This window comes from Tetranychus urticae, chromosome 1 (genome assembly GCF_039701765.1).
Source record: "Tetranychus urticae isolate SD_2017Ah chromosome 1, NJAU_TeUrti_SD_1.0, whole genome shotgun sequence".
NCBI classification, from domain to species: domain Eukaryota; kingdom Metazoa; phylum Arthropoda; class Arachnida; order Trombidiformes; family Tetranychidae; genus Tetranychus; species Tetranychus urticae.
The window spans coordinates 2,556,766-2,580,103 of record NC_142958.1 but is presented as its reverse complement, the minus strand read 5'-3'; the positions used below and the strand labels follow the sequence as shown (position 1 = coordinate 2,580,103).

The following is a 23,338-nucleotide window of genomic DNA, read 5'->3' as shown; positions in this document are numbered from 1 at the left end:
CAGTTTCTTCAAGAAAACCATTTATCAGAATCATTACATAGATGAAACTATAACTATAAATCATCATTACTATCACTCAATGATCACACCATTTCTTAATTCAGTTAAAGTTGAATTTTGTGACTAAAAGTTAAGCAAATGAAAACAATTTATCATTAAAAATACAAATGAATTTGGATGCTTTGTTTTCACATTCATAGATGGCGATATAAAGTTTCAATATGACGTGCTTCCATCTATTATTCACATTTTAGATTCAACTTTAAATTCATTTTTTAAAGCAATTAATTAAGCACAAAAACTCACGCAACTAGCCTAAAGGTTGTGAATCAACATTAAATGTTGAATAATAAACAGTTGCACGACAAGTCCAGTGGTTGACTTTTTTGATTAATGTTATGTTTGTATGAAAAAAATCATTTTGCATTCAACATCATTCCCATTTATATTCACAAAAGGCTCATATCGATCATCCTAATAAAATTTATTGTTTTAATTTAATGGAAAAGGATTTACGATTATGCTAAATATAAACTTTAATAACTTACATTTACTTTAACGACAAAATTTGCTCTCAGTTGAACAGGAATCAGCTATTAAACCGAGTAAATCAAAGCCATTAAAATTGAGTTTGTCTGCTCATTTAGTCAACACATAAAACAACGTAAAAACCTACCAAAGCCTAAACCTTTGCTCAACTCAAGGTAATTCTCAGTAGCATGCGAAATAAATTTCAAGTGAAACATGTTTTGTTGTAATAATCATATTTATACAGACAAATTAAACAAATAGAAAAGACAAAAACAAGTTTAGATTAATACAAATAACAATCAAAGTATTATAAAAGTATAGTTGTTGGAGTCCAGGGTTATGATAGTAGTGAATCTCGAGCATCATTTTTTGATAATTTAAGGTTAATAGCAACAATTTCAATTGTGATTACAAAATGTAACTCATTAGATTTCATTATAAACGCCTTGTAAAAGTGTAAGCAATTGTTGATGAGAGTCGAGTCAAAGTCAAACATGAATCCAATGAATCCAGCGGCGCATCAATTGGTGGTTAACAATAATAGAAACGTGACTCAATCCAGCGTTAATTATTACAAGAATTACATGAGAAATTAAATTGTTTCATCAAAATATGGATTCCCTGGAAACTGGAACGATTGAGAAATTTTTGCCAGTGAAAAATGATGAAAAGGTAAATGCGTTATAAAAATGATGAGCTTGTTGATTTATTGGTTGATGATTGTGGTGATTGATGAACTGGTCAAATGAGATGATCATGATTATGATGGCCTGAAAAAAGAGACAAAAAAGGTTGACATTAGTAACTGAAAATTAAAATTGTTATTAAAATGATTACTTTTTGTGAGGCGATAAAAAAAAGATTGAGATGATTTATCTTTTCACTTGATTTAGTAATTAATTTAGTTGATTTGTTTTTTGTTCACGCATCTTGTAAGTAGGACTAATGTGATATATGGAAATTTGGACTGTGCCGTGATCTTTGTCCACAATTACGAATGATATATGGAAGTAAAATGGCCAATCCAATCAAACAGCATCCAACGGCGTTAATAATAATTGTTGGCTCTTCAAACTCCTTATAATTGGGTTTACCTTCTTTACCACTGTTAAGGGAGAGAGAGAGAGAAAGACAAATCATGTTAAATCATCAGAATCAAATTAACTTTAGAGGTTAAGAAGAGTTGGTAACAAAAATTGGGAACATTTAAAGTGTTCAAGTCAATTCCATGTTTATCAGGACATGATGATAATCATTTATGAACAAAATACAAGTTTAAGCCCCTTACATGACCCATTATTTATGTATATATCTGTAAGTCTGTCTTTAACATCATATTGATATAACAAGGTAAGGGATGTTGAAGACGATGATTGGTTTGAATGATGAACAGGGTTGAAAGAAGGTGAAAAAGTAATGAAAACCAGATTTTAAGTGATATTCAGCTTCGCTTACCTACTAGGGTTAAAGATCCCGTTGGGTTAAAGAGAGGGTCTGATTGATCTAGTTTTTGGATACTTTTTCATTCTCATCTCTTCTTTACAACAAATTATTCATTTTCAATTCAGTTAGCTTCTCCTTTGAAAAGGCAACAAAATTATTAATAGTGAGGCAAGAGATGATGATGATTAAATCCTTTAGGCAACTCAATTTGATTTGTATCAACATCAATAATAGCAATCATGTAATACAGTGAAAATTGAATAAAAGGAGAGCAGTAAATAATGATTATTAAGCTTCAGAGGATGAGAGAAACAAAAATATGAAACTCTTCAAGAGAGGATTCAATGTGTTCATGTATCATGTTATTAGGTTGAGGTTAATGATGAATGTCCGTCTTAAATTTGAATATTTATTAAGACCAACATTGTGATTAAAAGTCAATTTGTTAACACGATAATAATGTAAAATAATCCTGATGATTAGAAGCTTAGACTTGATGATCGCAACTCACAGAATCATTGCAATTACTTGAAACCTGATCAATGCAAGTCAACCAAGTGATCAACTCACATTGGTTGAAATGAACCAAATTAACTTTAGTCATTAAGAATCATAATCACCAATCTGGTTACAATACAAAGTAAGATGATGTTGGGTTTAATTCATTTTTTGGCTTGATAAACTGGAATATAATGAGTCAAATTGAAAGTATTTATCAAGATTAAATCAATTTTAGGCTTCGACAAATGAAGGATTAATGGATATAAAAGGTTAAGGATGAAATTAAATTATGTGTAATCACCTTTTATTGAGTTGTTGAAATGTCTTCAAGACTCTTCATAACATTTTTGGGTCAATTTGTATTATTTTTGCTCAACAATGTTATTCAAAAATTGACAAAAGGTAAATAATGATATATTGTTGAAGTAAATTGAAGATAAAGGTTGAAACAATATTCAACTTAACATTGAAATGTACATTGAAAGTGGTCAAATCATTCTTTGATCTTGACCCATTTTGAAAAACAGCATAAATAATAATTAATATTTTACTTGTTATTTTGGGTTCAATTGAAAACTGGCAGCAACTTTCAACAAATTTCAACAGTTTGTTTCAAGATTAACCATAAATGACAGTTGATTGAATAACGGTTTAGACTTGCTGGTTAATCAATTGTTTGGTTAACTTGATTGAACCGTTTAATCTGTTCATCTGCTTCATGCTCATCATAATGTTTACCTCTGATCACAATTAATTCATTATTAATTCACTTTAGGTTTAGACCAACAATTTTGTCTAACAACAAGCTTAACCATTTGAATATGAACGACAATCGCAGGTGAATATACACATTTGATTGACATTGAGTGACATGAACCCACACCAAATGAGCTCATAATTAAGTGAATAGATTTCATTATTGGTCAGAAAATTAATCAACCTTTAACATTAAAACTCCAAGAATCGGGAATTGATTGAAAACAAATTTAGTATGAAAATTGAAAGGCTTTGAAATTGTTTGATGGGAAAAATTGGTTAACAATTTAAAGACAGTTAAGTGCTGATAGAGTTAATGATAGTTGGCAAATTGGATTTTATTTGATTTGATAGTCAAGGTTGGTGATAAGTTAATTTAGTTGTAATGAAAAAATTGAAAATTATTATGTACAATAACTGGTTAATGTTGAAGGTTAATCATTACAATTTAAACTCATCATTGAAATTTGTTCAAATAACGTTTTAATCAACTAATTGTTGCGATTAATTAATTGGCAAGAAACTCTGAGAAAATGAAAGTCACAAAAGGTTTCACCTTAAAGTAAACCCAATTGCTAATGACAACAATTAAAGACATTTTCACATTGATTGACTTGAAATGGTTTAATGGATTGGCTTTAAACATCAAAATTGGGTTTAATGTCCTAATGGTGACTTCATTTAAAATGTTTCATTAGTTAATTTAGTTTGTTTAGTATAATTTCAATTGTAAAGTGATATTAAACGCCAGTTTTACATATCATTTGAAAAGGGTGAAAACAATTGAAAAGGTGAAACTCGCAACCTACACATCAGTCAGTTTTCATGATAATACATGATTATGTTTACAATTTAAAACTGACAAACAATAAGTTACTCATGATGTAAGGATCATTTGATCATTTAGTACTCAATCAACTTAATTACAATTAGACTCGGAAACTGAATTGGATCAAGTAAAAGTGAAGGCGGAAATTAATGATAACAATAATAATAGCAATAAAATCAATGATAACAATAACACCTTTTTTAACACAAAAAAAGGAGTTAGAACAATTAAAATGAAGTAAAATTGTATTTTAAAGTCTGAGATGAACAATGAACAATCCAAATTTGCTTCGGAATCAAAGTTATTAATAAATTGTCCTCGGCGTTGTTGTCATCATGGAAGCAATAAATTACATGATAAACAAATGAAGCAGAATACAATTAAATTGGAATATTTTTCAATCTTAAAAATGAAAATTTGCTTCAAAAATTGTATTCAACTTGATCAAGTTGGAAGCAAAAAAAGGTAAATCTTGAACAAATGCAAATGATTTCAATAATGAAGGAGAAACAATTTACCTTTGTTTTCATCTAATCAACCTTCTTTTAGGTGAAATCAGTTGATTGAAGGTATGAAAAAGCTATTCAACTTGTCCATGCAAGTTGTGTGACTATTTTTGCTTCAATAAACGCACTTGTGTTGATAAAAAAAGGCCACTTTTCCGCGCTTCTCATTCTTGCCTTTTATTAATATGAAAAAGTTAAACTTACAGTTGATCAATTGTTGTAGTTGATACCCGGTAACCATCAGCAATCAACCAACTATATCAACATCATCTTCACCGTTTTTTTCCCTTTCCTTCACAATTAACCATCAACATTGCTGATCATTTTAAAATTTGGGTCACTCAGCTTATTTTCATCATCAAAAGAAGATATGAAAAAAAGAGAAAATCCAGAAACTCTTTTCATCATCATCATCTTGTTCATAGAGCATTCAAACGATAAATTGTTCAATTGAGTGAATTTGTAATCACACAGTTCAACCTTATTAAAGTTGATTATTTATATTTTACACTCTCACATACACAATTATTTGGTTGATTGTGAAAATAAAAGGGTTTATTATTTAGATGAGAAAGTGTCTTAAATCAACTTTCAATTGAAAAATGAATCTTTTTGTCAAGCGCTTTAATCAAGTTAACCTTAAGAGTTAATTTCATAAATTTTGATCAATTTTTAAATCTTAAATTTGTTGATCTTGATTAGTTGAAACAACAGTTAATTTTGGATGAGCAAATGTTAAGGTTAACATTAACCAAGTTCATTATTAGTCGAGACTAATAACAATTTATTGATTCTTGTCCTACAAAAATTATAAATCAACTGTAAAAGTTGCCATTTTTTTGGCAAATAAATTGTAATAGATTTGCTAATTCTTCATTTTGAACACTTTTAAATGATTACAATGAAATGCCATTACAAAGTTACGTTACGTTGATCATCAATTGAATTATCATTTACTGACAAATTGTCAATTTGTTCAATCATTGAAACGCTCAACTATCTATGAATTATCTTGAAATAAATTCTGGTTTGGCTAAAGGTTTTGAAAGCAAGGCTAAAAACAAGATTAATTTTTGACTAAATAAATGATCAAAATGAAACCTTGATTTAGCAAATTTTCCTTCATACAATTAAACATTTATATATTTAAATGTATATTTATAATTTTGTTAAATTGTAATTTAACCGTTTTCAAGGTTTACAATTGTTGGTTTAACTGTTTCTCATTCAACCTAAATTTTAATTTTCCTCCTTTTCCTATCCAATGTAATACAATTTTTTCAAGTTTGTAGCAGCAATAAACTTGCAAATCAATGAGAATCAGGAAAAGTCCAGAGTAAAGTTAACCAACAATTAGTGAAACTCAGGCTTGGTATTTAATGGCATAATAATAGCAATGATAACCATTCAGTTATAATGTTGATTGAGGCTAGGTTTGGATATCAAGTAGCTAATCAAATCTGTTTAATCGTGTTGTTGGATTTTGATCAAGAGTAATTAAAAACCTAGCAGTTAGCTAATGATAAATGGGTTCAACTTACGAGTTAATGGTTAATGAAAATTTAGTTTATCTCGATGGTGTTAACAATGCAATACACTTTTTAACAGTTAATTACAATTTGGTAATTTGTAAAAATGATTTGTTTTGTTTGGTTAATGATTTCAGGCCTGGAGAGGACAAGCGACTAAGTGATTCAAATTACAAGCTGTTTATTGTAATCATATATCAAGTTAACCTACTATTTGATTAGCTAATTGATAGGTTTAATGTCTGGCTCATTGATTGGTTATAAATTTGGAGATTGTTCAAGATTTAAACCTGCAAACTAACTGGGTAAATTGATTTGATCGATTTTTAACAATCCAAGGATTTGTTGCTTGTAAATTGTTCATAAACGATAAACTGATTGTTGGTGTGTGTTTGTGTGTATTTAAATTGAGTCAGTTTAATGAACTTACCTTAATCTTGATCTCGCAACTTGAAGTAAACCAGAAATTGATGCAATTACAGCTAAACTGTAAATGATCAGGCCAAAAGTGACATGAGTAGGTAAGAGTCGAGCTCGGAAATTGGCTGTTGCTTTATCACAGCAGAGTAAGATCAAGAATGAAACAAAACCAGCAACAAACTGTAATAAAAAAAGGAACAATTAGTAAGAACTTGTTAACATGATAATGAACTTTTAAAGGCCGTCTTTTTTTGCAAAAGCCTGAGAATCACAATCAATTGAAAGTCAAATGAACTGTTTCTAATGAGAATGGAAGAAACAATAAGCTGAAAAAAATCAAATTTCCTAAAAATTTACCCAACACTCTTTCAATGTAACGTTAGCTTGTAGCAGTTGAAATTTAAGATTGTAATGTGTTATTGTTAAGTCTATCAGTTGATTGTTAATTTGAATAATGATGGTCTGTTTTGACTAAAATAGCAGTTAAAGAGTTTAGCTGTTAACTGCTTAAAAGTGTGAGTGTTGACAGTAAATAATTAAAAGTAATTGATCTAATGATGGTGATGATTAGATAATTTCTCTTCTTGTCTGCTACATTAACTTGGAAAGCTTAAAAGCCAATGCTTGTTGTCAATGTATTTTTCTCATTGTGAATCACTCACTATTATACCATCATTACCACCATTAAATTAATAATATTACACTTACCCAATTCAAACCTTAAACACCATTAATTAACACTAAACTCATGATTAAAGTTAACAAAGTATAACAAAAAGAAAACAAATGTTCCATTGTGGTTGATAATCTTTGCAGAGAAATCATTGAATGATAATTATTCACTGAGCTTGACAAGTATGATGTTGAATTTGGAGATATTTACCCTATTTAACACAATAAATAATTTGATAATTTAACAATCAACTCATCATTTAAATCAAAATTATAATCAACAAAACATTAACAAAGACAAAAATTGTGTTGTCATTTTCAACGCCATCTTTGCCTTTTATCAAAAATAAAGACAATCATTTCCCCCTTTTATCGGAAGATGGCAACAGTGAAAGGTCAGTTTCTGTGAAAAATTTTCCCGGGTAAGCTTTACATTGATCTTGGATTTAATTTCAATTGATTCGACCGTTAATTGAGTTTATTTTTTATTTTTTTGCAGATTTTTTTACCTGAAGAGCAAAGAGTCCGATGGCGACTAAACCAACCCATGAATGGAGGGAATAAAAGTGCCTGATTGTAGCGCCTGGAGCCATGTTATGTTGAGCTTGGATTCCAGCAACCATACCAATGGTAATGGCTGATATGGAGCAGACAAATATTATACAATGGATAATCTTGACGTATATTTTACGACATCGGTGGAGTAATTTGTAAACCAGCATTGCTAAAGTATCATGGGTTTAATGAGAACCAGGATTGTCAAGGTGAACATATTTTTTCCATCAAAACCAGCAGTTAAACAGTTTCAATATTACCAGTACAGTAAGGATTAAATGGTAATCAAGAGAATGATACCAAGTGTCAGAGTCAGAATCAACAGTTATCCAGCCAACAGTAGTTAAACAATTCAGGAACCGGATTCCAAATGCAAGTCAAGGTAAAGTGTATGTTTTTTTTGAGTGTGTTTGTGTGTAAATTGTGAATATAAACATAAATAAGGAGAAAATTTGTTTAAAAAAAGGCAAATTAATAAGTGTGTCTTGAAGGGAACCGGATAAACAGGGTTAAGATGATGAAGAAGGAAAAAAAAGATGAAGATGATTTTTTCAATGTACCATTCAATGTCAACCAATTTAATAAGGTAATCAGGTTATTTAACGCGGAACACATGATCTATTAAATTTCATAACAAGCTTGGAATGAGCATTCATTAATTGATTCTAATTGATTGGTTTGAAACACTGATAATACATAAAAGGACAATGATTAACTTGAAATGCTGGTTAACAGTTTATAAAAGGCTATCAAATGCTGTTAGTAAATGATTGTTCAAGATTATATCGCTCAAAGTTGAATTGAAAAGGTTTTCTGGTTTGATAGATTTTTTAATTGTTGATAACATTTCAAATGTTCAAATATATCCAAATGTTTACCACTGATCACAATCAAGTTTCCTGTTCTCATTAGAGTCAATTGACTCGTATCTTTTGTTAATCATGACCTTTACCTTGGCTACCTTTCAACTTACATTAAGATTCTTTTGATCATGTTTATTTATGGTTCAGCAATTAACGATAAACTGTTGTCATTTGACGATTAAACCGATTGAATAAAATGAAAAGGTTTCCCTAAGCTTTGCAAAACAATCAAGTTTCTGCAAGTTTCTATGAAAACCTGAATAATTGTAAAGTCATTTGAACTATCTGATCAAAAATTTTAGCCAATTCCTAATCATATTCAGCTTCTAGTTTATTACAAAAGTGCATCAAGAGACTGAATCACATGATAAGTTGAATTGAAAGTGAAGTTTTAAGTGCAAGTGAAATGAATAGCGTTGAGTGAAACAGGCAATAGACTTTATCCTGATTATGAACTTTTCATGTTTTCTCGTTTTCAGCTTTTACCTAACAAATTATTTCCTCAAGGTTAACATCTTTTCGTCATTATCGCCATGTTTAGCATTTTCATCGTATTTCTTACCTTCTCTCTGGATTAGTTACATAGAAGATGATAATCATAATAATGGGTGAAAAGGTGGAAAAATGAAATCAAAGAAAAATTATTCCAACAAATTTTTTCTTCCAAACTTTCTCATTATAATTGTTATATCAAGGTCAAGGGTGTTTAATTTAAGGTAATATTTTGTAAATGAAAATCTTGAACATCTACTGAATGAATTGTCTTTTATCATTGCCATTAGTATAATGTACAATGTATTATGTTTACTAGTTCATTTCACTAATTGTATCTCTGCTTGTGTTTGATTAATCCATTGTTTACTTGATTGTTTTCAATCTTGAATTACCATTAACTTCATAATAATGAAACTGTTTTTTCTTTGAATATCGACTTGAAACTAATGAAACCCTTTTTTTTCGTCCCTTTACAGTCTCATCTGGTTACAATAATTGATTGTTGATTGGATCAAATTAAATGGATAGACCAGGCGACAAAAAAAAGGATAATCAAACAATCACTTTCAATCAAAGTTTCTATTAATACCAACAAATCAGCCTGCTAGTTTGGTACTTGGTTGGAGTGTTAAAAAAGGCGAACATTGATCGTATAACTGACGTTTGGTTCATGGAATTCATTGAATTGATAATCCAGTAACATCAAAATTGACCAATTAATTAGAGTCCAATCATGAAAAAATAAGAAGCCTGGAATAGTTGAACTACTTGAGGAACAATGAGAAAGCAAATGAATATTGGTTAACAACTCAGGATACTTGCTGTTCAAAAAGAAGGAGATTGATTTAAACTGTTTCAAATTGATTAATCAATGGATACAATTAGATGGTACTGTTATTGTGAAATAAAGCTAAGGATAATGATGCACTCGCCAGCTGATACTGAAAATTTTGTTGATCAATTACATAATTGAAGGAGCAACGATTGATGGTGAAAAAAAGTGAAGAGTTAACGGCAGCCAAAAATAAAATGAATTGCAAGAGTAAATTTCACGGAAGATCGTTATCATTGTATTAATTCAATTGTTATACTTCCCATTGGATTGAACATTGAATAGTAGCCTGTTGTTATCATTTGCTGGTTAAATGGTTAATAACATTGATTGTGTTGATACGATTAAAGGGCTCCAAAAATGAATTTAAACTGGATAAACAGAGATAACAAATCTTCATCATGAACTTATTCTTCTTTTCACCTTCTTCTTCATTGTCATTGAATCTTTTTAGATTCACTGTAGATAAGTTATTGAAAATTAATTGTTAATTATCTATCAAATGGTTACCTTGTCCATTGAGAAATACAAATCCAATTATCATGAGAATGGCATGAAGGTTGAACTGTTCATTGCGATTTTTGCTCCAAGCAAAACCTGTATCATGCCAGATAACCCAATAGACAAATAATGATACAGAACCAAAGAGCAACAATTCAGAGATTGTGAAGAGTACACCGAAAAAAAATCGCCCTCCAGAAGAAGTAGATGTTGATGGTCCTTCCATAGTTGGTCAGTTAATTGCACAGTTAAACAGTAAAGTTACAATTAAAATGAAGAGAAAAGTTTATCCTGTTGTATCTAGTTTACACAGATAATGAGATTCACACAAACCACACTGGAATTGCCTTTTCCAGTTGATTGTTGGTATAATCCAAAGTGTTTATAAATTATTATGCGATGAATCAAGTTTCACTGAATTTCATAGCACGAATTAATGGTGATTACGGTGGTTTGAGAAGTGAAATTGAACAATTGGTTAACCAGCAGAAAAAAAACTGAAAGTGAATTGTTAAAAATTCACATGAAAGGTCACTTAACAGTTGGTTTCTTGAATAATGTTGGGTTGAAGAAGAGTTGAGTTTCAATTGAATCTCAACTTGTTGCTGGTTAAAAATTGAATTGTGATTAACTAACAGTAATCTGTAAATGGTTGAGTAAATGTTGAATTCAGGAAGACTGAAGATTGAGTGAGTGAGTGAGAATAAAACTTGACTGGCAAGTAAATGGAATGAAGAAAAGATAGAAAGAGGAAAAGAAAGAGAGAAATGTCTAAAAGAAGAAAATTGTTATCAAAATGTTTCTTCTTTTCTCTTCTTAAAAGGTTAATTGTTAAACTTTTATCATCATCATTTGATTATATCTTTTTAAACCGAAGATGAACACCGATTATTAATTATTCATTCCTTATTTCATTAGTTAATTGCGATAATTAGTTGATAAAAAAAGGAGTGAACGCCACCTAATGGAGAAAAAATTAACCTTAGAAAAAAAGCTTAATCATTTCTTTCACCAGAAATCAGTTAATCTCTTCTTCAGGTTCATCTTTTTCTTTCTGTTTTTTGTGTCTATTTTTTTCTACTTTCCTCTCATCATCATTATCATCATTTTCATCTCCATCATCATCGTCATCATCGCCTTTTTCTGTTGCTTCTTCAATAGATTCTGTTGATCGCGTGTGTTCCTCTTGTTGCCCTTATTTTCGGACTCACACTCTTGTATGACTTGATTTTGACTCGATCAAGCTTGATCTTGCCTCAAAATCGGTTACCTGGTCATAATCATCATCACTATTTTTCTATCAACAGATCAACTCATCAACATAATACCTTTAATCAAACTGGATAATCTTTTCACCTTTAAGTTTTTCAAATTCCTTCCAATTTCCAGTTTTTCCTTTTCTCTCTTTGTTCATCTTAAAGCTGAAGATTTTTTTCCATTTATTTGATATTCCTTTATTCATGAGCCATTCATAGTTTTTTTGTGTCATCTAATGAATGTTGGAATGATGTTAATTAACTACAAACACATCTATTATGGTCAAAATCATTTAATAGATTTCAAGCGAGTGTATGACAGATTTTTTATCTCCATTTCAGGCCTAACAAAAAGTCAGCCTGGTAATCATCACTTTTTGACAATTTAGAGTTTCAATCTGTTTTTATTTATAAAATGTCACCACTTGAAAGTGTGAAAGTTGGGAAATGAAAAAATTTTCAAGTCAATCTTTATTGTTTACCATTTAACATCATCATCATTATATTCATTTGATGCACAAAAAACCATCACTATCATTGAATTTTTTTCCTTGTCAGATCCGTGTTATTAGGTTTATCTGCGTGTGAAAGTTTAACCAATCTTGGAATCATCAACATCGTCCATTGATCGTAAAAATTGTATTTTATTGTGCAAACAATCGTAACTTGGTTTTTGGTAACAATCTTCTTTCGTCTGATGGTGTTTATATTTATAATGAAAAATAATAATAAACACCAGCATCAATTGAACCCTCACAATGAGAATGAACTTTCAATTAACTCTAATTGAACCTAATCAGTCCAATTAGAGAAAGTTACTCTATTCTCTCCATTATAAATTGTAAACCTGAAAATGAAAGGGGATGCATGAAAAAGATGATGAACATGATGATAATGGAGATGATTATAATGGAGAATGACAAGGAAAAAGAGTTTGAAATTTTAATTCAACAGCAAAAAAATAGAGTGGCTTAAGGTGTGTATACATGTTTACTTAATTGTTTATTCATATTCTAACCATGATAATCCTTGTTTAACCAACCTAATCACAGTAATTATGGTTTCCTTTTCAGTGTTCAACATTTGGATATAAACGATTATTTGACGCTGATCACAATCGACAAATTGGTTAACCAACAAATGGCAGCTTTTAACGATTTCTGGACCAACTGTCTTCTCTGTCAATTATGGAGACCATTTTGATGATCATTGCTTTAATGGCTATCAAACATATTGAATTTGATCAAGTTTTGATTAGGTTATTATTAATCTTCGGATAGCCTTTCATACTTAATCATTTATTGATTTGTTTGAGTGTATTTGGTGACATTCATGTCAATGAATTGAATTCCTCCTTTTTTTCATTGGATTCAACTTTTTGATTGACAACAAGCAGCTACACAATTATTTGTTTTAGCTATATTTAGTAGGTTAAACAATTGATTGAATAAAAGTTGAATATTAATAAATTATCAGTTGTTGATTTAATAATATAATTGAAGGTTTGTGTGTTTGTTTCAATCCATTGAAACCAGTCATGTTTAAGTTTATTTAAAAGTAATACAAAAAGCCATAAGAAAACACAATTCCAGGTTGAACAAAGGAAAACAAATAACAATTTTTCCAAACCTTTTCAGATTCTGATCTCTATTCAGAGAGCCGTTTCATATTCATTCCAGTGAATCATTTGAAACAGGAAAATGATTAAATATGCATTATTATCATTACTTTGACATTGACGCACTCTTGTAATAATCATAACTAGTAATGCTAGACACATATTTGATTTGATGCTTTTGTCAAGGATTTCACTTTCTCTGTTTACATACTTATGCATTTGAATTGCATCAAGTCACCCAAATTAACTGGATCAGCTAATAATCGAGTAATAATTTACAAATATACAACAATTGTCGCAGGAAACAAACTAGATAAGTCACACTTAGAGACATTCATTGGAACGGTTTAGACACCAACCAAACGTAAAGGTTACATTAAAAATCTGGTAATTTTTCACATTAAACCCAAATTTATCATCAACTAGCAGTTGATGTAATTAATTAAACGAAATTAAGCTTCAATTTAAACAAATCAAGGTTAAGTAAACCTTAAAATTCAAATGCTTAACCCAAATACAGTATCAAAAGCCTCATTGCCTGACATCGACCGTTAAATATTTACCAGTTGTATTGTCGCTTCAACAACCAGTTTAACTAATAGAACTTAATAAAAGCAATGAACAAAAGACTTAGATATTAATATCAGAAATAATTGACTGAACATTTGAATCGGTTACTAGAAAAACCGTGGAATCATTTGTACAGACAAATAAGGAACATCCAGCAACCTCATTCAGGCCTTTCATCCTAACAAGGGAAGTGACCTTGCTTGTACGATCATTTTCGATTTTTTTCGAGTTTATATTGTAGAGGGCAAAAAATAATTAGACACGTATTTTTGCTTTTTTTACGCCGGTGCGCGGTTATTGATATTTAGGCACTTTTAATTAAAAATAGTAATGAATTGCAGTCACTGAGAAGCAAGTAAAACAATGAAAAGCAGAAAAATGAAAAAATCTTAAAAAATTGTGAATCACTTTTCAGTGACTTCAATAGATTTCAATGCAGAATCTTCACTTTAAAGTGCCTAAATATCAATAACCGCGCACCGGCGTAAAAAAAGCAAAAATACGTGTCTAATTATTTTTTGCCCTCTACAATATAAACTCGAAAAAAATCGAAAATGATCGTACAAGCAAGGTCACTTCCCTTGTAAGACACATTGAAGGATGTTTCTCGGTAAAAGCCAAATAAATCAGAGAGAAGACCAAACTGAATTTTCAAAATTACCTTTACTATGTTCATGGATACATAACAACCCAGATTATAAACCAGATTATGACAGAACCAACGGTATTGAAGTTGTAATCAAACTTGTTGCTTCTGACTTCATCATGAGCTGTCCAACTCTGTTCAATACATCTAATTATCCGTTCATGCAAATCTTAGCCTTTGTTTAGTAAAATTTCAATTACAAGATGATTGTTATACAATATCAATGGTTTGGATTAAAAATAATAAACTAATCCAAGCAAGATTGAGATTTAAAGTTGTTTTACCATTTTTGTTGTTGCTGATATTATTCAAACATTTGATTGTTTCAATTTAAATTGTTATTTTAACCGTTTCCTTATGAGATTTAATCAAACTGTGTAAATGATCATTGAATCAATTGGAAGCTGTTGAATGTAAGTTTCATTGTTACCTTATAAACTCATAAACTGAAACCGTCAATTTTGATTGAGTGAAATTCAGTGAAAGAAAATAAAAACAATCTCATCATCATCATCATCAAGCTTATCATTTATTTATAGTTGATGAAACAATCAAATCATATAAATATCATGTTTACTTACCTGTTGCCTGTTCAATCACATAATGATGAGTTTAAAGACGATTCAAACCTTTTACTCATTTGATTCAACCATCAAGTGATCATCTCCATGTTTTGTTTCAATGAAAGCTACACCAGTTTATTAATGCATTAAACAAATGCAATTTATTGACAAATTATTAACATATTTATATATATTTATAAACAATTTGATGAGGAAAAAGAAAAATAATTGTTGAACTGAAAACTAGTTGAGAAAAATTGGTTGAACAATTGATAATTAAATGTATCAAATAGTTACTTTGGTAATAATTGAACAGTTTAGGCTAAAACATTTGAAAAGCAAGATTAAATTGTATTCAAACGTAATAATATTATTACTTGGGTCAGATTCAATTAAATTGATCATTTGTGTAAAATTGTGTGTGTTTTCACCATGAATGTTAATTATTGTTGTGGTTATGTTTGTTAACTAATTTGTGTCTCCCATTAACAACAATCAAATGGTTTAACAATAACTAAACAGAAACAAGAGTCAATGATGGTTGAGCTTGTTTGAGGAGACAAGTGAAATCATACTCAAAATGACCTTTTACCTCTGATTAAGGAATCTTGTGGGTTGATTAGGGATTCAGGAAGATTGATTGGAGGAAAATTAAAGGTTAAACTCAGATTGGCGAAACTCATTTAAATAAATGTAAGGGTTGAGTATTTAGTTGAGTTTTGGGTAAACGGGTTAGAGGTTAGAGCATCTCAACAACATCCCCTAACCTGCCACAGGAAAGGTTAACATCGTTGATTAATTTGATACAATTGAACGAGAAACTCAACAAATATTGGCAATAAATGCTGACAATTAAATGTTGCCAGGTTCAATTATGTACCAAATTACGGTAATGCTCTTGATCATTTTGAGTTTACATTTCACTTTGAACAATCGGTTTGAATTAAGAAGAGTTGATTTGCAGTCGCGTTTTGTAGTCAGGGTCAAAATCTTGGATATTAATTGAGATTGTGTTTGGTGCATAAATAATAATTGGGTTAATACTAAATCAGGGAGAATCGAAATGATGGAAATCAGAATTGTTTTGTTGGTTGAGCAAAGAAGCAGTTATTGTAACAAGTGGCTAACAAAATCTACCTTTTTTCAGCTTAAAATACTTTCACACAAACATAATCAATGATCAACATTTTACTAATTTACCATAATCTTACATGGTAATGCTATTAATATTAATATTATAATATACACAAATTGTAATATTATAATTGTATTTACAAAATAGTTAAATTTAGTATTGAAAAAGCTAACAAATATGGCAGTTACTTGTTATTAAATGGTTTAGTATAGTGTCTATCAACTTCTCAATGATAAACCTTCACAACCTAAATTATAAATCTAAACTTTGTTAATCATGATTACATAACAGAGCAAAAATCTAATATATTGCTGTTCAAAATTTCACACGATTAATTTAAAGCTAAACCCGATTCCATTCATTCAGCTTTAAGCGCAAAAGGAAGAGTCAGATGTTAGTATTGTTAGATAGGCAGTTGGTTAAGAGATGACCCAATGTATTCTGATTTATGGGGTTGGACTTGGATTAACTGATTTTTGGTGATGTGTGTCGGGTAAAAATTAAACATTGCGAGTGTGTGAGTGTTTGTTGTGTAGGAGGTTTAAATGGTGCTTTGGTGATATGAACGAAAAGTGATGACCAAAATTATATTGACAAGTGATCCTAAGATTTTGACCCTAAAAGAGTAAAAACGAAACGCGAGTTCTTCTTGATTCACCACCAGATTGTTGAGGTTTGGCCCGTCTAGAGCCGATCCCTAATTGTCAAATGTTGGGATCAGAAGACGCCGTTCCACTTTTCGATCCCATTCCAGAAGACATTCCTTCATATCCACTGTCATCTTCACCATGTCGTCCTGAGGGTGATAATGTCCGTGATCGAGCTCGAGCAGCACCCATATCAAGATTAAACTGTGAGATAAAATCACAAGGCAAAACAATTTACTAAATTGCTATTTACAATTCATTAAAAAATACTCAACATTCACACATTTTTTCAGTTTATTGGTTTCTACATTTTAAAAATCGTGCTTCTTTTCCCTATTAAACTATCAATCCAATAGATGTCACTGAAAATAGTCAACAAAGTTGTTGAAAATGTGAAACTATCAATAAATCAAATTGCTAATGTTATAATGTTTACTATTTGATCACTATTTAGTGTTTATTGCACTATTATTCATAATCAAGAGTCTTATTAACTTAGAATCAACATTGACCGTGAACATAGTAAATTTATTGAACCACTTACCTTAGAGGCACAATTTATACAGCTATCGACCGTACTGCAAACAAACATCATCAAATTTTTGGCTTCCTTAATTACATTATCAACTTTGGTGAAGGTTGCCGCTTTACCAACAGTTGGTTGTTTCACAGTGAATTGTAATTGTTGGACAAACGTTGGAACTTTATCAAGGTTATCGAGAAGATCTTTCTTGGACAATCCACTCGGAACCTGTATTGACAAGTGGAAAATAAGAAAACAAAGTTATAATGAGTTGGAACGACCGTCAATAACTAATTATTTTACTTCTAACTGTACTTAATTTTCTCTTTTGTTTACTGTTGACTGTTAGTTTTATTAGATCAGTTACCTGGTATGAAAAGTGGCGAACCAATTTGTAAAACTTGTTGGCTTCTTCGGCTAGAAACTCAGCTTGTGTAAACAAATCTTGAGTAGTTTTCAAATCACCTTCTCCTCGAGTAAATTGATTCATATTTAAGGCCATTTGTGACATAGCTTTAGCTCTTCGGACAATATCATTATCCTCTGATGCATTATTGGAAGGCCAGTTTTTGTCTGTCTCACCAGTCTCCAAATCAACGGAACCTGGTACTTTACCATGGCCCATTGAAGGATCATTGGGATCCATTGATCCATTAGGTCCTAATATCACAGGTTGCTGCTGTTGGACAGTTTGTTGTGACTGTGAGGATACTTGTTGCTGTACCGATTGTTGTGCTTGTACTTGTTGAGCGCCCTTGGTATTTGGTATTCCTGGCCATCGGACGGAACCAGATTGTGAACATGAACCATTACCAGGGTAGTTAGCATAGTTACCCGATAGATCAACGCCGGTTGAACATTCTCGAGTATCTTTAACATATTGATGAACATCACTGTAAAGAATTATCCAAAAATCGAGGAAAACTTCTAAATTGTCTTTGGCAATACGAGAATTGGGATAAGCACATAGAGTAAAACACGCATTTAATACTTGTGGGCTGAAGACATTTATATGATTTTCAGTTATTTTGGAATAGATTTGAAGTGTTTCTGAGGTCGTTACATTATGAAGGAGACGGCAAACTTCCCCCACATGATCACAGTGATCGGAAAATATTTTCACATAATCATTAAGCCGTTCAGGGTCACCCGTTAAGAATGTATTTCGGAGTTGATTTATTATATCAAATTCATCAGTAAGTCTAAATAATTCATCAGCTTGCTCCAAGGCAGTGTTACGTAGCTGTAAAGAAAGCAAATGTTATTTTATTGGTTCCTCTTATAAAGCTCATGAATATAGTTACCTGGAGTTTGACATCATTAACGGCTCGAAGTGTATGTAATATGGCTTCTTCCAAGTCACTAGTTGGATTGGTTGTACCAGATTCATCCTTGGAAAGTGAATAAAGAAAATGAAACATCAACAGTTGAATACTTAACATGGACCATTTTATACTTACAAGGCAAATTCCTAATCGAAGTAGTTGATTGAGCTCAATTTTAGTGCGATCACAGAGGAGTAATAATTTTTCCCGATTCTCATGGCGAGTATAAGCTGAATCAGTAAAATCTTGGGTTAATTCAACAAAAGCGTCAAAGGCACTTATTAATCTTTCCCTGAAAAGTCCTTTACATAAAGTAATGCGGCTTAATTCAACCCATTCCTGTAGACCAAAGAAAAAGTGAATCAGTAAATTATTCAATAGATTGACAATTTTAAAGTATAAAATTGATTGATAGACACTTGCCTCGAATCTTTTGATTGCATTAAAGGCAGTTGTTAGAGGTTCATCGTCATTGTCAATCATCCAATCAGGAGTAGATCGATTGCTGGAAGAGTAACGTGAAACATGACCATGAGATGATCGTCCATGTGAACGCCGAGGATGACCACAGGAATCAAGGTTAAAGGCCGAGATGGTTAATTGAGGTAAGACACTGTCCTTGATGACACTGTGTATTGAATCCATGGCTCGTCTCATCTCAATGAAAACGGTATCACGGTTTTCTTTGGCACTCTCACAATCAGGATGACGAAGACAAGCTTTGGCTGAAGTCAACAGCATCATGGTCGATCTTTCCAGGAATCGTCTTGCTGAGCCCATTTCCGCTCTTCTCCTTTCATCTTTAGAACACTAAATTGTAAATAAACAGAAAACAATTTATTAAAAGGTTTATATCTCGAAATGAGCAGATTCAGTTCAACTGTGTTTAACTCCGTCTTTGTAACTTCTTGACTTTTCAACGAGTTCTAGTTAAATAGATTCTAAGTCAGGTGAAATGAGCTGAGATTTATTTATTAGTCAAATTAAACCATTCTGATTACCAAGGCTTGACTAGCCAGTTACATTTGAATAAATAATTTGTCCCTGTTGGGTCAATTTGATGTAACATTAATATGCTCAGTGATGGTCATACTAACAAGGAGGTCTGATTAAGTCAACCAACTTGGACGATGAACAATTAATGCTCTGCCGATTACAAATAGAGTTAAACTTTACAGGAAAAGCAATGGGAAAATTGAAGGAAATAAGAGTTAATTAAATGACGATTTACTTACATTTGAACGATCAGAAACAAGATGAGCAAGTTCAACCATCTCTGAACCAAATATGGCATAAGCTTTCACAAACTCGGTAAAATTGGCAACATTTTCAAGCCTATTTAAGCTTATTGACACCTAAAAATAGGAAAATGGAAACAAATGTTGAATTATTACCATAGTCATGTAACAGATAATAAACATATAATAATCATAATAATGAATTTAATAAAATATAATCAGTTAGTTATCATTAACATTCTCAGAGTTGTCTGTGTCAATCATCATTAACTTGAAATGTATAAGTGCATTACATACAAAATAACAGTAAACAGAAAGAAAACCTAACAATAAACTAACTCTATTTACTCACTCCTATTCAATCGTCTTATTATTAATAATACAAACTAAAGTATAATAGCCATAAGATGATGATGATTATGACGGTGAATACAAGTAAGTTAAGGGAAAGATTAAATAATTGATTAGCATCGACCTTTCTTTGGTAGTTGATATGATACTTTGACACTCATGTAACTCATTGTTAGGTATTACAATTGCAATAATGACCAGTGTTACATTTATGATCAAATAAATACCAATAATATTGGCTATACAATTGAAATTGTAGTTCAATTGGAACATTTAGCATGTCTATGGGCAAATGTTGTTTGTTGCTGACATTAGGATAAAAATAGCGAGAAAATAAAGTGAAAACTAAGTGTTATATTAAATTTCTGATTGATTAATAGGAAAAAGGGCCAAATTTATTTACTACCTTAATGATGACATCTCATTGAAGGTCAAGTAAATTGAGATGATAAAGTCTAATCAGTGTAATATTAAGAGTATCTAATAATAGTTATGGTTTGTTTACAGTTGGAAGTCACAAATGTATCCATTAAACACACTAAACTCTAATACATATGAACTGGTTAAACATTAATCTAATATGATTAATCTAATATTTACAACATTTTGCTTTGTTTAATATGAAATATGATTGTGATTAAAAGCATAAATAAAAGGTTGGCTGGTCCAAAATCAACCAAAAATATAACATTAAAAACAAAAGAAACACTTACCCTGTCTTTTGCTGTTAAAAGCTGTTTTACTACCACAGTATCTGCGATCAACAGGACTCTGGTAACCGATGATAGCAAAGCTCGAGCTGATCTGGCAAGAGCACTTCTATCGGAATAAAAACGAACATTATAATTACCAGAATCAGTTGTTAAATCACATAATTGCTCCAAAATACAACCTGCTTAAAACGATATAAAAGATATACATTTATCAATGCACGAAGCAAATACATTAATTACTAAACAAATCTAAAGATGGCAATGATAGCAAAGGGTTGCTTAGAGATTTTCAAATTTATAAATTTCATTTTAACGGTTTAGTGTCAAGCCAATCATATAATTTGTTTATTAATTGTTTTTGATTGAAATGTTTACTTGAAGTTTACTAATTAACATCTAATCACAATCTAATGAGGATGGTTGAACTGAAAAGCAGCTTGGACAATTATCTTAGGTCAGTTTACAAACTACTTAATCTAATCTGGTTCATTGTGATTTTATTTTGTTACATTGTTTAGGTTACACTGTTTTGGGTTACATTGTCTCTATTACTTAAGTTTATTGTTGTAAACTTACCCGCTGTTCTGGCATCTTTACAGGCATCATACATGTCCATCTTAATCTCTGGATTATCATCACCAATAGCCTCACCAACCGAGACAAACCTTTCAACAGCATGGTTTATCGATGACCCAACACGGACCAAGGAACGGCAATGTTTATCACTTTTGACCGCCTTTTCACGACCTCCAGTTATCATAGCTAAATCACACAATCGATTCCGTAATTTATTGGTTACAGGAAACAGTTAATGTCTGCGATAAAAGTAAAATGTAAAGTCAAATCAACATGAGAATTGCCAGGGAATACAGAGTTACAGAGTTAAAGAGTTATTTAGATTGGTAAACCTTTACACCAAGTTTAACCCGACCCTTTGAAACTGTAAACCCAATAATTTGAATCAAGATTTCGTGTGTATGTCAATTGGTCAACTCAAGCAAAATAAGATGAAATTAACATGCCACTGGAATTACAATTGTAAATTGGTTCAATAACTTTCCATTTCCACTCGACCAAACATTTTCATTCTTTTGACCATTAATTTAACTATCCATCTTAACCATGTTTTTATTTTTGTAGCTTTTACCCAATGTCAAGTTGCAAAAATATTTGTATTGAAATCGGTACTATTATTTTTTATTGTTATTATCATACAACATTTGATGATGATTGTTGCTGTTAGCTGTGAAAATGTGAATCACTGTGACGTGACATGAATTTTTGTAAATTACAATTTAGCCACTCACAATGGTCAGTGAACATGATTATCATCATCAATTGAGTTGAACAATAAATTCAACTCAGGAGACTACTTTTACCATTGCCTGTATCATTCTGATTAAAGTAAAAAAAATGACAATGAAATATTTGAAAAATTTCTGTTCAACATGTAACAATTCATTTCCCATTGGAACCCAAATTGAAATAAAATATAATTAGCCAAACCAATTTCATAATTATTCAAGTTATATTCAAAATTCATTGTTCATTCAATTAAACAAAAGCAACAACCAAAAGCAAACCAAATTCAACTACAGCTTTTGGACAATCAATGACAAATGTTTGCAAATCAATTACAATCTTTACATTTTACATCCATTAGCTACCCAAAGTACCGGGCCAAGCTTCATCCACTTCATGATCAGCTTCAGTCACAATAAATGTCTCTGGAACAAAAGAAAGGCCTAAGAAACCTAAACATTGGGTTAAATGCATCAACCCTTGTACCCAAAACCTAAAAATGTCAGTAAAAATGATTTAAAGCTAGATTAGTGAGACTATGAGCTGAATCGGTAATGAAACCGGTTAATCAGCTTACTTTACACAATTATTCAACTTTAAATTCAATTGAGTTTTTCAGTTTTTATCGAGTTCTTATGAACAACCAAATACCAATCAATGATCTCCAATCATTATAGCTGTTCACCAAACTCAGTAAAAATACATTGGGAGTGATAGACTTGAAATTCAAGCAAAATGAAAATGAAATAAAAAATAGCCAACATTTACGGTACAATTTTTCATCTGATAGCCTTTCTATTCATCTGTTTCATCCTTTTTGTTATCATTACCAATCAGTTTGAAAATTGAGTTAACCCAAAAGGAAAACATGACTGGACTTTATTATCAACTTATTGTGTCCATTTTACCCATTATTGTCATCATCACCATTGAAGGATAAAGTTTACAATGAAAAATACCTCTTCTTTTTTCCTCTCTATTCACTGTGTTCATCCAAGATTGAGTTAATTTGAATTAA

At 30.9% G+C, this 23,338-nt stretch overlaps 2 protein-coding genes and 3 long non-coding RNA genes across 7 annotated transcripts; 3 read left to right on the top strand and 2 right to left on the bottom strand.

Moving 5' to 3' along the window:
- Positions 1–747: 747 nt before the first annotated feature.
- On the bottom strand, positions 748–11,073 carry LOC107365153 (ferric reductase SjCytb561). The gene is made up of 5 exons (XM_015932626.3): positions 10,443–11,073; positions 7,697–7,911; positions 6,526–6,695; positions 1,369–1,636; positions 748–1,301 (listed from the first exon to the last, which is right to left on the bottom strand). Exons 1-4 carry the CDS (start codon positions 10,657–10,659, stop codon positions 1,474–1,476), a joined length of 765 nt encoding a protein of 254 aa, XP_015788112.1. The 5' UTR covers positions 10,660–11,073; the 3' UTR covers positions 748–1,301; positions 1,369–1,473.
- LOC149094369 (uncharacterized) lies at positions 7,911–10,604 on the top strand. The gene is made up of 2 exons (XR_016200950.1): positions 7,911–8,124; positions 9,577–10,604. It is a non-coding gene; the product is annotated as an uncharacterized LOC149094369 (long non-coding RNA).
- Positions 11,074–11,526: 453 nt separating the features above from the next.
- LOC112540011 (uncharacterized) lies at positions 11,527–13,179 on the top strand. The gene is made up of 3 exons (XR_016200949.1): positions 11,527–12,052; positions 12,248–12,665; positions 12,763–13,179. It is a non-coding gene; the product is annotated as an uncharacterized LOC112540011 (long non-coding RNA).
- Positions 13,180–15,220: 2,041 nt separating this feature from the next.
- Positions 15,221–21,888, bottom strand: LOC107365133 (alpha-catulin). 3 transcript variants are annotated; one of them, XM_015932615.3, is made up of 9 exons: positions 21,595–21,888; positions 21,019–21,197; positions 19,952–20,071; positions 19,140–19,526; positions 18,852–19,055; positions 18,696–18,782; positions 17,759–18,634; positions 17,413–17,619; positions 15,221–17,072 (listed from the first exon to the last, which is right to left on the bottom strand). In XM_015932615.3, the coding sequence occupies exons 1-9, from the start codon at positions 21,776–21,778 to the stop codon at positions 16,926–16,928; spliced, it is 2,391 nt and encodes a 796-aa protein (XP_015788101.2). In that variant the 5' UTR covers positions 21,779–21,888; the 3' UTR covers positions 15,221–16,925. The 3 variants fall into 3 exon arrangements, with proteins under 3 accessions (XP_015788101.2, XP_025018673.2, XP_089126304.1); XM_025162905.2 differs by lacking the exons at positions 21,019–21,197; positions 21,595–21,888 and adding an exon at positions 20,307–20,426; XM_089270178.1 differs by lacking the exons at positions 21,019–21,197; positions 21,595–21,888 and adding an exon at positions 20,252–20,327.
- LOC112540010 (uncharacterized) lies at positions 21,330–22,527 on the top strand. Its single transcript, XR_003084072.2, has 2 exons — positions 21,330–21,472; positions 21,537–22,527. It is a non-coding gene; the product is annotated as an uncharacterized LOC112540010 (long non-coding RNA).
- Positions 22,528–23,338: the final 811 nt, after the last annotated feature.